Source organism: Salminus brasiliensis, chromosome 7 (assembly GCF_030463535.1).
Source record: "Salminus brasiliensis chromosome 7, fSalBra1.hap2, whole genome shotgun sequence".
In the NCBI taxonomy this organism is placed as follows: domain Eukaryota; kingdom Metazoa; phylum Chordata; class Actinopteri; order Characiformes; family Bryconidae; genus Salminus; species Salminus brasiliensis.
This window is the reverse complement of record NC_132884.1, coordinates 518,430-533,627: the sequence shown is the minus strand read 5'-3', so window position 1 is coordinate 533,627 and position 15,198 is coordinate 518,430. Positions and strand designations below refer to the sequence as shown.

The following is a 15,198-nucleotide window of genomic DNA, read 5'->3' as shown; positions in this document are numbered from 1 at the left end:
AGAAACACGTCTAGACCTCTAAAGGCCGCTGCCTAGTCCCCATAAGCCTGTGTTAGTCGGGCTCGCTGCTGTTCTGCATCCTGTCAGTTGTCGCCTCGTAGTCATCAAAGTCGAGACACGATTAAGCCTAAATTGGCTACACTCCGCATCAGACCACAAATGTTCCATGAACGCCTGTAAAGAACCATAAAACAGATCAGCGCTGATTGATCTTAAACAAATGGGTCAAAGCTGCTCGGCGAGAACACAGCGCGAGAGCTCGCTCCAGACGCTCGGTTTAACCCTGACACGATGATGAAGTCGTGACGTGTGAAAGAGGGGAATTCTGGATCTGAAAAGATTTAGTTGGAGTGGGGGTTTACTCGGTTCTGGATAACCTTCCCCAGTCAGAGCTGTGGTTCTACAGTGGAGGTGAGAGGAAGCAGACGTCTGAAGCTCTAATAAAAGCTCCTCACAGAAAGTTCTTCACCTAATGGTGATGAAGACGCTGCCTGATGCCTGAGACACGGTTCTACCAGAGTGGAACCTTTTTAACAAAATCTAGAACCATTTCTAAAAGGTGTGATTGGTCCTAATCACCTTCTTGTTGGTTCTGAGACTGATTCACCACATCATTTTTACTGCAATAATAATTTAATTATTAATTATTAAAAGTAAATCATAATTTACTGCATCACATGTCCTGAGACTCCTCCCTCCTGTAAGAGTCTCTCTCGTTTGTTGTTTGTTGTTTTAATGTTAATAAACATTTGACTGTCTTTGATCTCAGAGAAACTAGGATTTTGCTGATTTTTTCCGAGTTCATGTCTCCAAACCTCTGGTCTGAACTTTAGGTCCTGAGGTTTAGGGAAGGTGCAGCGAGAAGGCTTTCCTCCCTCGACCCGTTATCTGTGTGAGACGCTGAGATAGGGTTTGCCTCTTATCTCCACCGGAGTGGAAACACTTTGTTCTTCCTTATCTGCTCCAGACCGGTGGAGAGGGTGCTAAAGCTTGTGTAGTAATTAGCCCCCGATCTCATCAGTCAGTAAATTCTCCTTCAGTCTCCTTCTGCCTTAACTCACGGCTCCTAACGGCCCACCGGGGACCTGCTCCAATTCAGACCCTCCCAAAATCTACAGCAGATTGAAGTCTTAAAGTCTAATTAAAACAACTATACGGAAAATGTTAGATTTATATTTATATATTTAATAACAAATGTTTAAAAATCTGATTTTCAGACATCTGAAATCTGATCACAAATCAGATTTTTACTTTTTACTAAATGTACATTTTTAATAATTAATGAAAGTGAATGTGTACAAACAATTAGGTGATTTTAACAGAAAAAATACAGAATATGTGTTAATATTTAATTATTGTTTTAAAAGAAAATGCATTTAAAAATATTTAGTAATTTTGTTTATGTAGTAAATGTTCATTAAAAAACTAAAATAAAAGAAAAAATAATAAATAAAAGAAATGAGTAGAAATGGAATGAAGTATGAAAGTAAAGGCCACATTATTTAAGCTGGAACAGAAAACTGTGCTGAGAGGCTGGATGAACACAAACTGCGGTTCTAGACGTTACTCAGTACCGAAGTCGTTTTTTAGAGCTGCTACTTTTCTCCTCTTCTACTCAAGTCACTCGTTTGGAAAGCTAGATTTTTGACTTTCACTGCAGGAGCGACACGTGGACTGGAGGACAGGCTGAGGAAGATCTACGCAGCTCCAGATAGTGCAGACAGGGAGAAGTGGGTGAAGTGGTGCTCCACTTAGAGCTGAAGTGCTGGAGCTCCTCAGGAGAACCGGAGGGAGATACGGATCTCAGCCACGCTCCCTGCACTGCTCTTCTTCCTCTTACCCTCAATCACTTTCACTGCAGTGAAGAGGAAGTGCCCCTGTGGCTCCTACACCCAGACCGAAGATGTTTAACCCTTTAAATTCTACAGCTGCTTAAATATGCCGGCCTGTGTCACATTACCCTGCTTAACTGAACAGGACTCTTATACAGACACTGTGTCCAAGTGTTTGTGGACACCCTTTTTAATAAATGCATTCAGCTACTTTAAGCTGCACCCATTGCTGACAAAGATGTGCAAATGCACACACACAGCTTTGCCAAGTCCCTGTAGAGAAGTACTGCCAATAGAATAGGACTCTCTGGAGCAGATCATCATCATGACCCTATTGGCTCCATGCTGCCTAATGCCAGGCGTGGGCTAGAGGGGTATAAAGCCCCCCAGCATTGAGGAGCTGTGGAGCAGTGGAAGAACTGTGTTCTCTGAAATGATGGTGGAGGAGCTCCATCCAGTACTTATGGGTTGGGATGAGTTGGGGAGTTGGAGATGAGGTGGGGTGGTGATCATCATCCAACATTCTGACCTCACTAACACTTTCTAAAATCTAGTAGAAAGTCTTCTGCTCCAACAAAAGCAGCAGAAACCTTATTTAATACCCTTGATTTCATAAGAAACAGTGAATGAGCAGTGTCCCAATCCTTTCGTCCATATAGTGTAGGAGTCTGGTATTATTCAAGAAAATGTAAGAGGTGTAATCTTAAGTTTTCTTGCTCAGATGGAGGCCTCGCTTCAGTCCAGTCTTCCTCTGGATAATTCAACTGACCTGCAGCTTTGAAGCTGTGACCTCCCGTAAACGTCTCTCTCCCAAAAAGAGTGGAGGTCGGGCGCTTACGAGCTCCTTGCTTAAAAAAAACTCAAAACAAGAAGATGTCGGTCAACGGGGAATCAAATAGACACGGAGGAATGTGAGCGGTTAGCCAGAGAGTGGAATCCATTTCGGAGAAGGCCGCCTGCAGCAGCTCCACCCCGGCAGATTACACAACGTGAGAAGTTCCAACTCCACCAATCGTTTGCCATGAAGCTGGCGTTTGAAGTCTGAACTCCTCTCTCCCATTAAAGCGGCGCGGCGCGAGCCAGGGGATCATTTGTGTGCTGCTGGGGTCGGGCCAGAGCCGCCGGGGCTGGGTATTGTAGTAATTAGAGTTTGCTCTGAGTGGCCCTCTGCGTTTCTGAAGCTAATAAATGAGGGACAGAGCGAGAGAGAGAGCGTGAGCGAGCAAGAGAGAGAGATAGCGGCCTCTCTCCATCCCTCTGTCAGCTCTTAGCTGGGTTCCTGTTAAAGACCCGCGTCTGTTTTTATTGGCTGGGTGGAAGTTCTCCAAAGAGGAGCTGAAGTCTTGCTGTTGGGAGAAGCGGCCGGCTCTGAGAGAACAGGGTTTGGTTTCAGCCCGTTTCTTCAGCTTGGATAGTTTCCACGGTGACGCGCGGCCTGAGCAGAGCTCACTCCCAGCAGCTATACGACAGGACCGGAGTCAGCGACTCTGACTGGATTTGCATGATAACTGATCCGGACCGACTCGGACTCACGCCTAAGCTTCTCATGATGACTTGGACTCAAGTTCCAGGCTGACTTGTCAACTGTGACTCGACTCAGGACTCCAGTAGCAGACTGACTCAGATATTTATGCATGTTCACTGATTTGTGACTTGCCTCTGACTCCAGTTGTATGTCTGACTCACGACTTGACTCAGGTTCCATCTACATGTCTGACTCGTGACTCGAATTTGACTCCTCTTAAATGTTGACAGACTCATGATTCAAATCGGACTCTAGTTGCATGACTCTCAGACCTGAGACACAAAGGGTTCAGTAATCTCTAGTAGACCTAGTTATGTGGTTTTGGACACTGTATGACTCACTGTTATCTAGAACCTGGAGTGAATTACTGACTCAGTTCATGCTGATTCTGTGTTTAGCTCTGCTAATGTACGCCAGTCCATGTTTACAGATAATAGTGAGTAAGAACACACAACACACCAGAATCTGGAACCACATCATCAAGTCCAATAGTCCTTTAGAGTCTTTAGGCAAGCAGTTAGAAATTAGCATAGTATTAGGTATACAAAAGTATTGGGACACCTGCTAATTCACTGTTTCTTCTGAACCACCCCACCACCCCACCTATTCCCCAACTCCCCAACTCATTCCAAAAGTACTGGATGGAGCTCCTCCACCATCATTCCAGAGAACACTGCTCCACAGCTCCTCAATGCTGGGGGGCTTTATACCCCTCTAGCCCACGCCTGGCATTAGGCAGCATGGAGCCAATAGGGTCATGATGTTGATCTGCTCCAGAGAGTCCTATTCTATTGGCAGTACTTCTTCTCTACAGGGACTAGACAAGCTGTGTGTGTGCATTTGCACATATGTGTCAATGGGCACACCTTAATGTAGCTGAATGTACCCATTGATAGGAGTGTCCACAAACATTTGGACATATGGTGTACACAAGCTTCCTTTACTTGTTAGCTACATTAGCCTCCGAGGTCCAGATGGGGTAAGTGGGATTGGGGGGGGGGGGGGTCAGCTTTTTGGCTGAAGCACAGATTTAACACTTTAATTCAATAATAAAAGTGAGATCATGTGAAACAACATCTCTGAAAGACGTTATTAGAGGTTGGATCGTGTCTGATGTGAGGAGGGTCATCAGGTAATGATTTAAACAGGGTGACTCAGGCGGCCACACTCGGTCACATCAAAGCACATTAAGACGCTTTAGCTTTTGCCTTCGGTGGACGATGTGAACTCAAAGGGGCTGCTGGAGGTGAACGCTCTGTTTGTGTATGTGTGCTGTGTATCCATGGCAACCAGAGGCTCTAACGAGAGAGGCGATTAGCTTAACTATGGGATCCAATCAGAAAGTGAAGTCATTCTCTTTAACGTTCGCCGCCGCCTGAAGACTCCGCCTTCAGACAGGACATGGTTTTCACATTATAGACCCGGGCTTCTTATCAAAGAGCGTGCTGAGGAGGTTCTGCAGCCCACCCTCGCCCTCGCCCTCGCCCTCACCCTCACTCACAGCAGCGTCGGCGTGGAGAGCGTTCCACAGGGTGGCCCCACACCTCAGTGATCTAAGCGTGACTTCAGCTGCGTTCAAACAGAACGCCTCATTTACTGAATCCAATCAGGTTTAAAGTGGTTGGTGTTTCTGGGCTAACAGGCCAAGTTTCCCCCAATTCAGCGTAACGAGTGCGGCCCACCGGGACCAGAACGAGATGCACCCCTCCGAGCCGGAGCGTGTTTACAGTAGAGTTTATGAGGGATGACGGCATCAATCTGCAGAGCCGTTAGACACCCTGGGCCTTTCTGTATCGAGAATATAGTCTTCATATACAGTACAGAACTGAACACACCCTCACACACACTCACACACTCACACACCAGCATTTGCAGGCCAGAAAAAATGCCAAAGTGTTTCCTCCTGCTGCAGAGCTGTGTGTGACTGGCATAACGGCCCTCGTTAGAGCTGATTTTCCACCATTACTGTAAATTATTTAATTTAATTTAACTATAAATTAATCATTTAACTCAAATAAGGCTTAAAGTGCAGTGATGATTTACCACATACTATATAACATTCCTCACAGTAACTCACACACCCATTATCGACCATTACGTGTGTGTGTGATTTCTCAGTGATGTTACACTGATTAACTCATTTAACATCAGGACAAAAGTATTGGGACACCTACTCATTCACTGCTTCTTCTGAAATCAAGGGTATTAAAAAGAGTTTTGGTTGGAGCAACTGTCTCTACTGTCCAGGGAAGAAAGCTTCTTCTGCATTTTGGAGCATTGCAGTGAGAATTTGATTGCATTTAGCGACAAGAGTGCACCCAAAAGCACTGGATGGAGCACCAATAGGTTCATGATGATGATCTGCTCCAGAGAGTCCTATTCTTTTGGCAGTACTTCTTCTCTACAGGGAGTAGACAAGCTGTATGTGTGCATTTGCACATCTGCATCAGCAATGGGTGCAGCTTTAAGTAGGTTAATGCATTCATTAGAAGGGGTGTCCGCAAACATTTGGACATATTGTGAATGTAGAACATACAGTTAATGACATTTTAAAGGCGTGTCCAGTGTTTGTCAGCAGTACTGTTAGCAGGTCCAGTGTTTGTTAGCAATGTTAGCCTGGCATCTCCTGATACCGAACACGACCCGGCTGATCGACTAGATCTAAGATCAATGATCAATCATGATACTCTGAGCTAAACTTCTCCTCCATAATATAAATAAAAAATAAAAAGAGACGGCTCTGAATCGTACTTTTACTTTATTTCATGATTCATTTATTTTTGGACGCTGCAATTAAACTCAGAAATGAGAACCCGCTGCTCCCCGGCGAGTTTGGTGAAAATGCCTTGCTTTGCTCTGAGAGAGCTAATGAAGCGCCGTGCTTCTCGGAGGATCGAGGCCGAGGCCGGAGAGGATTTTCCCAGGCATTAGGAATCGCGCTCTCAGAAAAAAACGAGAGGAATCTGCAGGAGAGGAATCCCTCAGAGGAGCAGCGTTTAGAGTTTAGAGACGCTGCCTGGAGGCGTGATTTACACGCATGTGGGCTAACAGAATCAGACGAGTCCCTCACACACATCCTGCCCACAAGGAATCCTGGATGAGGTTTGGGAATTTCTCTAAACTTCGAAGGAGAATTCTCTGTGTTTTTGTTCATCCATCTGTCTGAGTGTGTGTGTGTTTGTTTGTGTGGGAATGGTTCAGCAAACAATGTACAAATGTACAAATCTTCCGCTTGCCCCAGATATAGTAGATCAGCTAAGACAGGTCTGGTGTCCAAATTTTGCTTCTTCTGTTTTAAACTGGACCCACAGCGCTAACATAGCTAACACACACTACAGTCAAAAGTCTAAACTACGTGCTTTATTACTTCTCCTATAACACACTGTAACACTCTATAACACACTGTAACACTCTATAACACTCTATTCCACTGTATAAATATATTATTGTGTATATAGTGTAAATTATTTATCTAAATTTTTGTAACTGAGTGTCTTGCTATCCCTTTCTGCTGTTACACTGAGAATTTCCCCACTTATCTTATCTTATCTTATCTTATAACACTGTAAAACACTATTACACACTATTACACACTATTACACTCTATAACTCTTAATAACTCTCTATAACTCTCTATAACATTATAACACTCTATTATACTCTATAACACACTGGAACACTCTATAACACACTGGAACACACTGTAACACTCTATTACACAGTATAACACTCTATTACACTCTATAACACACTGTATAACACTCTATTGCACTCTATTACACATTGTAACATTATTCCACTCTATTACACGCTATAACACTATTACGACAACACTGTGTAATACTATATAAGACTGACCCTACATTACTTGATACAATGTAACAGTCTATAACTCTGTAAAACGTAATATAACAACACTATATAACAATTTATAGTGGGGGGGGGGGGGCAGGTGCTCCCCTTGCTGCATTGCTCAGGTGTGTGTTGTGTGTTCTACAGCTGTAATTCTTACACCTCAGCCCCGCCACGCCTGCCGTCTAGACAGGTGAGGAGAGCTCTACATACCTGCAGAAGTCTTTACCTGACATATCTGATCTGCTCTGTGTGTGACGATCACAATTAACACAACTTTCCAGTTCTTCTTCTGAGGGCTGTGTGTGTGTGTGTGTGTGTGTGTGTAGGTGTGAATGAAACACAGCAGTTGAAACGCCTCATTTGGAGCAGCACCCCCCTCAGCCCCCCGCAGTAGAGGAACGGGACACTGAAAGAATCAAGTCCTACACCTCTAAAACATGGCCGAACAAAAAGAGGGGAGAAGACGTTCCCGCCGTGCGCTGAGACGCAGCATGAGGGCTCACAGGCAGATGATGAATGTGTGTTTGCATTCCAGGCAGACAGGAGAGTCGGGTGAGAGAGAGAGAGAGAGAGAGAGAGAGAGAGAGAGAGAGAGAGAGAGAGAGAGACAGAGAGAGAGAGAGAGAGAGAGAGAGAGAGAGAGAGAGTCAGTGTCAGTGGAGTGGAGGTGTTGGTTGTGTGGGGTTGTAACTCCTCTGAACTCTCATTAATCTGCCTGTAAATCTGCACACTGATGATGAACCCAAAGACTGCAGTGCATCACTCTATAACACGCTCTAACACTATATAACACAAACACTATATAACAAACACTATAAAACTAACACTATATAACACTGTTACACTATATAACACTGTAACACTAACCCAATATAACACTAACACTATATAACACTAACACTATACCACCAACACTATATAACACCAACACTATATAACACTAACTCTATATAACACTATATAACACTAACACTAACCCTATATAACACTATCACTATATAACACTAACACTATATAACACTAACTCTATATAACACTATATAACACTAACACTAACCCTATATAACACTATCACTATATAACACTAACACTATATAAAACCAACACTATAAAACTAACACTATATAACACTGTTACACTATATAACACTGTAACACTAATCCAATATAACACTAACACTATATAACACTAACCCTATATAACACCAACACTATATAACACCAACACTATATAACACTGTTACACTATATAACACTGTAACACTAACACTAACCCAATATAACACTAACTCTATATAACACTAACACTATATAACACTAACCCTATATAACACTAACACTATATAACGCTAACTCTATATAACACTATATAACACTAAAACTAAATAACACTATCACTATATAACACTAACTCTAAATAACACTAACACTAACCCTATATAACACTAACTCTATATAACACTAACACTATAACACTAACACTATATAACACTAACACTATAACACTAACACTATATAACACTAACACTATATAACACTAACTCTATATAACACTATATAACACTAAAACTAAATAACACTATCACTATATAACGCTAACTCTAAATAACACTAACACTAACCCTATATAACACTAACTCTATATAACACTAACACTATAACACTAACACTATATAACACTAACACTATAACACTAACACTATATAACACTAACACTATATAAGACTAACTCTGTATAACAGCAACACTTTGACACCAACACTATAACACTAACACTATATAACACCAACACTATAACACTAACACTATGTAACACCAACACTATAACACTAACACTATATAACACTAACACTATATAACACCAACACTATAACACTAACACTATATAACACTAACTCTATATAACACTAACACTATATAACACCAACACTATATAACACTAACACTATATAACACTAACACTATATAACACCAACACTATAACACTAACACTATTAAACACTAAAACTATATAACACCAACACTATAACACTAACCCTATATAACACTAACACTATATAACACTAACACTATAACACTAACACTATATAACACTAACACTATATAACACTAACTCTATGTAACACTAACACTATATAACACCAACACTATAACACTAACACTATATAACACTAACACTATATAACACTAACTCTATATAACACCAACATTATAACACTGTACAAATATATAGCATGCTGTAACACTGTTTAAAACACAATACAAGGCAGCCAATCAGAACTGGACTGATTTACATATTTACATATAAAGTTAAAGTAGAAATGAATGAAAACAACTGTTTTCAGTAAAAGCAGAATTAGTACTGCAGTATCCTCCACGCTGAGGTGGTGTGTGTGTGTGTGTAGGGCTGAAGTGTGTGAAGTGTGTTAAGGTACAGCTTTAGAAGGAGCTGATGGAGGGGTTGGGGGGGGGGGGGCAGCAGTGCAGGAAAATAAACACTGTGTCTTCAGCTTTACCCCCCCCACCACCCCCCACCCACCGAGAGAAAAACACCCCCCTCCCGGCTCCGCCTGTGCTGATGGATGGACTGATTTATTTATCTATTTATCTGTTTGGCCAAACGGGGTCTTCAGCTTTCAGAGGAGGGCTGATGGGTTCCCCAGAACTCTGAGACCCCGAGACCCCCCAGACCCACCTCTGCTTAACTCCTGCAGCCTACAGCTCCTCTTTACCCTGCGTCTACCAGCCGAGTGCACAGGTACGAGCTGCACACCTGCAGGGTCTCTCTCTCTCTCTCTCTTTCTCCCTCTCTCACTCATTCACTCTTTTCTCTCTCCTGCTCTTCTTACTCTCGCTCGCTCTTGCTCTCTCTCTCTCTCTTTCGCTCTTGCGTTCTCATCTTTCTCTCTCAGACTCTTTCTCTCCCCACTCTCTCTCTCTCTCTCTCTCTCTCTCCTTTTTTTCTCGTTAATTCCCCCCTGTGTACCCCCCCCCCCCTGTTCCTCTCACTCATCTGCTCTGTAACTTGGTTCTCTTCACACCTCCTCCGCTCCTCTGTTTGTTTGCCTTGTCCTGTCAGCCTCCCCCCCCCCACACACAGAATGAGTCCAAATTACTCAGTGTTAGAACCATAACCCCCCCCCCCTTCACACACACACACACACACACACACACACACACACAGACACACACCCCTCCCAACACCGAACTGCCTGGGAATGCAGTTGTGCCCTGTGAGCAACTGACAAAGAGTTAACACAGCAGTGCAGGACGATGCAGCTCCAATTCAGTACTGCCAATAGAATAGGACTGCAGCAGATCAACATCATGACTCTATTGGCTCCATGCTGCCTAATGCCAGGCGTGGGCTAGAGGAGGGGTATAAAGCCCCCCAGCATTGAGGAGCAGTGGAGGAACTGTGCTCTCTGGAATGATGGTGAAGGAGCTCCATCTAATACTTTTGGGATGAGTTGGGGATGATGAGTTGGGGTGGTGATCATCATCCAGCATCCTGACCTCACTAACTATCTTGTTGTTGAATGCAATCAAATCCTCACAGCAATGCTCCTCCAAAATCTAGTCGAAAGTCTTCATTCTACGTTATTAAAACCTCTGTCTGAAAACAGCAGCTGCACTTCACATTCTGAGGAGCTTTCATGAAGATTTCACAGAAAATGTTCAACAGATGTTTTTCAACCCAGTGATCCCTAAGGACTCGTATATAAGTCCCCCTTTCATTTCTCACTCTCCGGACCGTGTCACTTGTGTGCTTTATAGCAGTTATTTCATCATTCATAGAAAATACTGATTTTTAATTATTATTTTAATTTAGATCATAATAATAACAGCAGTAGGAATTACATCCAGGGGTCAGCTTTCACAAACATCCTCTCCCATTTCAGGAGACACAGGCAGGGGTGATATGTTAAGTGTGGTGCAGAAACACAGTTATATTACCATCCTGTTCACCCATATCACTGTAATACAGAGGGACGGCCGAACACACTACTGCAGCACTTTAATTGAAGGCTTCCTACATAGGGACTTCATAACACAAGCATATGCATTTAATAATGCAATTCTAAAGCTGAACGTGAATATTTATGAACAGATTATGTTTCATAATCCACACGCTCATTCTGACAGACTGTAATACACTACAGGAAGCGTAGGGGGCGCTCTTTAATGTTCTATAACGCTCATATGATCCACACGCTCATTCTGACAGACTGTAATACACTATAGGAAGTGTAGGGGGCGCTCTATAATGTTCTATAATGTTCATATGATCCACACGCTCATTCTGATAGACTGTAATACACTACAGGAAGCGTAGGGGGCGCTCTATAATGCTCTATAATGTTCATATGATCCACACGCTCATTCTGATAGACTGTAATACACTACAGGAAGCGTAGGGGGCGCTCTATAATGCTCTATAACGTTCATATGATCCACACGCTCATTCTGACAGACTGTAATACACTACAGGAAGCGTAGGGGGCGCTCTATAATGCTCTATAATATTCATATGATTTACACTCAGCTTAATAAATCCACACTCATTCTTTATGAATACTTAAGCAGTGCTTTGTAAATTACTGAACACTTAGGCATGTCTTATGAAGTCTCTATCGTTACTATCAGAACAAAGTTTTAAGGAATCTCCATTTTTAATTTTTTACCATTTTTAAAATATTTGAAACCAGTTGTTCTTTATACTGTTTTAGAATTTCATGATGAACAGACCAAGAGAAACGCTCCAAAATGACCTGGAATAAAATCTTTTTGCAGCTGATCTGGAGATTGTGGAGGTACTGGTCAGACAGTAGCACTATGCAGATAGCCTTCAATAAAAACGTCCCCAGTGTGTTCGACACACCACACTGCTGGCCACTTAGTCCAGTGTGTCAGTAAGCAGGGGAACACGTCCCTGACGTCTCCGAGCCAGCAGGAGTAAGACGCAGTATGAACAGACAAACGAGGAGCGCCCCGCACTGCCCCGCCCCATCACCATCCCGCCCTGCCCTACTCCACCCTGCTGTACCTTTGCAGGCCTTCCTGTGGGAGATGGGTTTGGACAGGTCTCTGTAGTAGCCCTCCTTGCAGTAATGGCAGTGGCGTCCCGCTGTGTTGTGGCGGCAGTTGAGGCAGACTCCTCCGCTCTTCCTCCCTGACAGCTTATACAGCTCCATGTTGAAGCGGCAGCGGCGGGCGTGCAAGTTACAGTTACAGGCTGCAGAGAGAGAGAGAGAGAGACAGAGAGAGAGAGAGAGAGAGAGAGAACAGCACTTTTAAACAAGGTGGGTGCAAATACAACCGAGTATAAGCACAGTCTAAATATATACACAGGCTTCAGGATATACACTATATATATATATATATATATACAAATACACAAATAATACCAAAAAAATGTATAATAATAATAATAATAATAATACAAATAATATCTACAAATAATCTGTTATTATAATACTATTACTAATACTATTACTACTACTACTACTAATAATAATAATAATCATAATAATAATAATGTTTTAAACAAACCTTTTCAAACCCACACATTTCACCAATAAACATAATAAACCACACACACACATGTTGGAGGTGAGGGTACGGCTGGGTGGGAGCGTTAGGAGTGATGCAGAACTTCTGAGAGCCGGTCTCAGGAGGGCTGAGGGATCTAATCCTGCTGGAGCTCAGGAGGAGTTTCCCAGCGCTGAGAGCCGGGCTGTTAATGAGGCCGAGGAGCTACAGGGAACTAACCTCTCTGCTCCAGATCTCACACTGATCCACTCACACACACACACACACACACACACACTAGACTATCACTAACACCATGCCCTCATCACTAACACCACTGTTACACACACCCACTAACAAGACCACAACAGAGCCTTCTGCGCATCAATAACACCACACACACACACACTAACAGCACCCTAAAACATGCTCCTTCTGGCTAACCCAATTATTACATTACAAACATTAATATCCAGTATGAAACTCTAATATCATTAATATCAAGTATGAAACTCTAATAACATTAATTTCCAGCATGAAGTTCTAATAACATTAATATCCAGCATGAAGCTCTAATAACATTAATATCCAGCATGAAGTTCAAATAACATTCATATCCAGTATGAAACTCTAATAGCATTAATATCCAGTATGAATAATAACATTAATATCCAGTATGAAGTTCTAATAACATTAATATCCAGTATGAAGCTCTAATAACATTAATATCCAGTATGAAGTTCTAATAGCATTAATATCCAGCATGAAGCTCTAATAACATTAATATCCAGCATGAAGTTCAAATAACATTCATATCCAGTATGAAGCTCTAATATCATTAATATCCAGTATGAAGCTCTAATAACATTAATATCCAGTATGAAGTTCTAATAGCATTAATATCCAGTATGAAGCTCTAATAACATTAATATCCAGTATGAAGCTCTAATAGCATTAATATCCAGTATGAAGCTCTAATAACATTAATATCCAGTATGAAGCTCTAATAGCATTAATATCCAGTATGAAGCTCTAATAACATTAATATCCAGTATGAATACTCCAGTTACTCTCAGTGTTTAGAATTGTGGAGTTCTGTGTGATCTCCACACACACACACACACACACACACACACAGTGTTCCCTCATGTTGCGGTGTGTGTGTGTGTGTGTGTGTGTGTGTATGTAGTCTGGGGTTTATCAGTGTATCTGCTCTGTGATGATTGGAGTGTGTTTCTATTGTTGCTGTATGTAAAAGGGGAGAGAATGACACACACTGTTTAAAGTGTGTAAAACAGCTCAGCGTTATGGGGGCTCTTCCAGACCACAAAAACGTCCTGCGCACACACACACACACACACACAATCACTCAACAGTACTGAAAGCCGTCATCAGGAAAAGGGTTAAACAAGCTGTTCTCACACACGTCCACTTAGGAGATATTACAGCGTGTGTGTGTGTGTGTGTGTGTGTGTGTGTGTGTGTGTGAGATAAGAGGGAGAGGCTTAAGGAAAAAGCTGATCCAGATGAGTTTTGTCTTTCTCTCCTCTTTCGTTTTGTCTGCTAACTATGTACAGATATGTGTGTGTGTGTGTAAGGTGACACCACTGAATAGAGACTAATTGGCGGGTGGTGCCGTAGTTACTCTGTGTGTGCGGGTGTTGTGTAAATAACTGATGATTGATCGTATGAAATAAAATAAGAAGAAGAAGAGCTTCAGGGTTTTGATCAGTTCAGTTTCTACAGAGACAGAATGAGGATTCAGGCCCAGATTCCAGCACTGCAGTGTGTGGATCCACCCATCCAATACACATCGGCCTTTTACTTTATTATTACAGAGTGATATGGTATAACACACACACACACACATATGTATAAGCGGAGGGGGGGGGGTACCCCTCTAGCCCACACCTGGCATTAGGCATGGTGCCAAAAGGTACATGATGGTCTCCAGAAAGTCCTATTGTATTGGCAGTACTTCTTTAGCAGCTAAAGGAGCTGAATTCATTAATTACAAAGGGTGTCCACAAACATTTGGACATATATGATATATGTATATGTATATATATATATTTGTATGATATATATGGATTTGTGTTTGTTATTAAACACAAATAAAGCTATGATAGATGTGAGACTGGTATTGCATACAGAAAATGATATATGTAAAATTAATCAATATGAAACGTATCAGGTATTTACGTAAAAGTGTGCATATGTGTGTGTGTGTGTGTGTGTGTGTGTGTGTGTGTGTCTGTGTGTGTGTGTGTGTGTATAACATTAGGGCAGCTCCTCTAAAAACCTTGTCACAGATAGAGATGAAGAAAGGCTGAACGCTGTACTTTGGCTGAAGGTAGGAATAATAAACACTCCATAAAGCTTAAAGCTACAGTTCAACAGTCTCACACACACACACACACACACACACACACGCACGCACACACACACACACACA

At 42.2% G+C, this 15,198-nt stretch overlaps 1 protein-coding gene across 1 annotated transcript in view; it reads right to left on the bottom strand.

The window, feature by feature from the left end:
* Window positions 1-15,198, bottom strand: part of LOC140559711 (netrin-1-like) — a 55,358-nt gene that overhangs the window by 15,856 nt on the left and 24,304 nt on the right. The window contains exon 2 of the mRNA XM_072683284.1: window positions 12,259-12,447. Coding sequence (XP_072539385.1) covers window positions 12,259-12,447 — 189 coding nt within the window. The remainder of the gene's footprint in view (window positions 1-12,258; window positions 12,448-15,198) is intronic.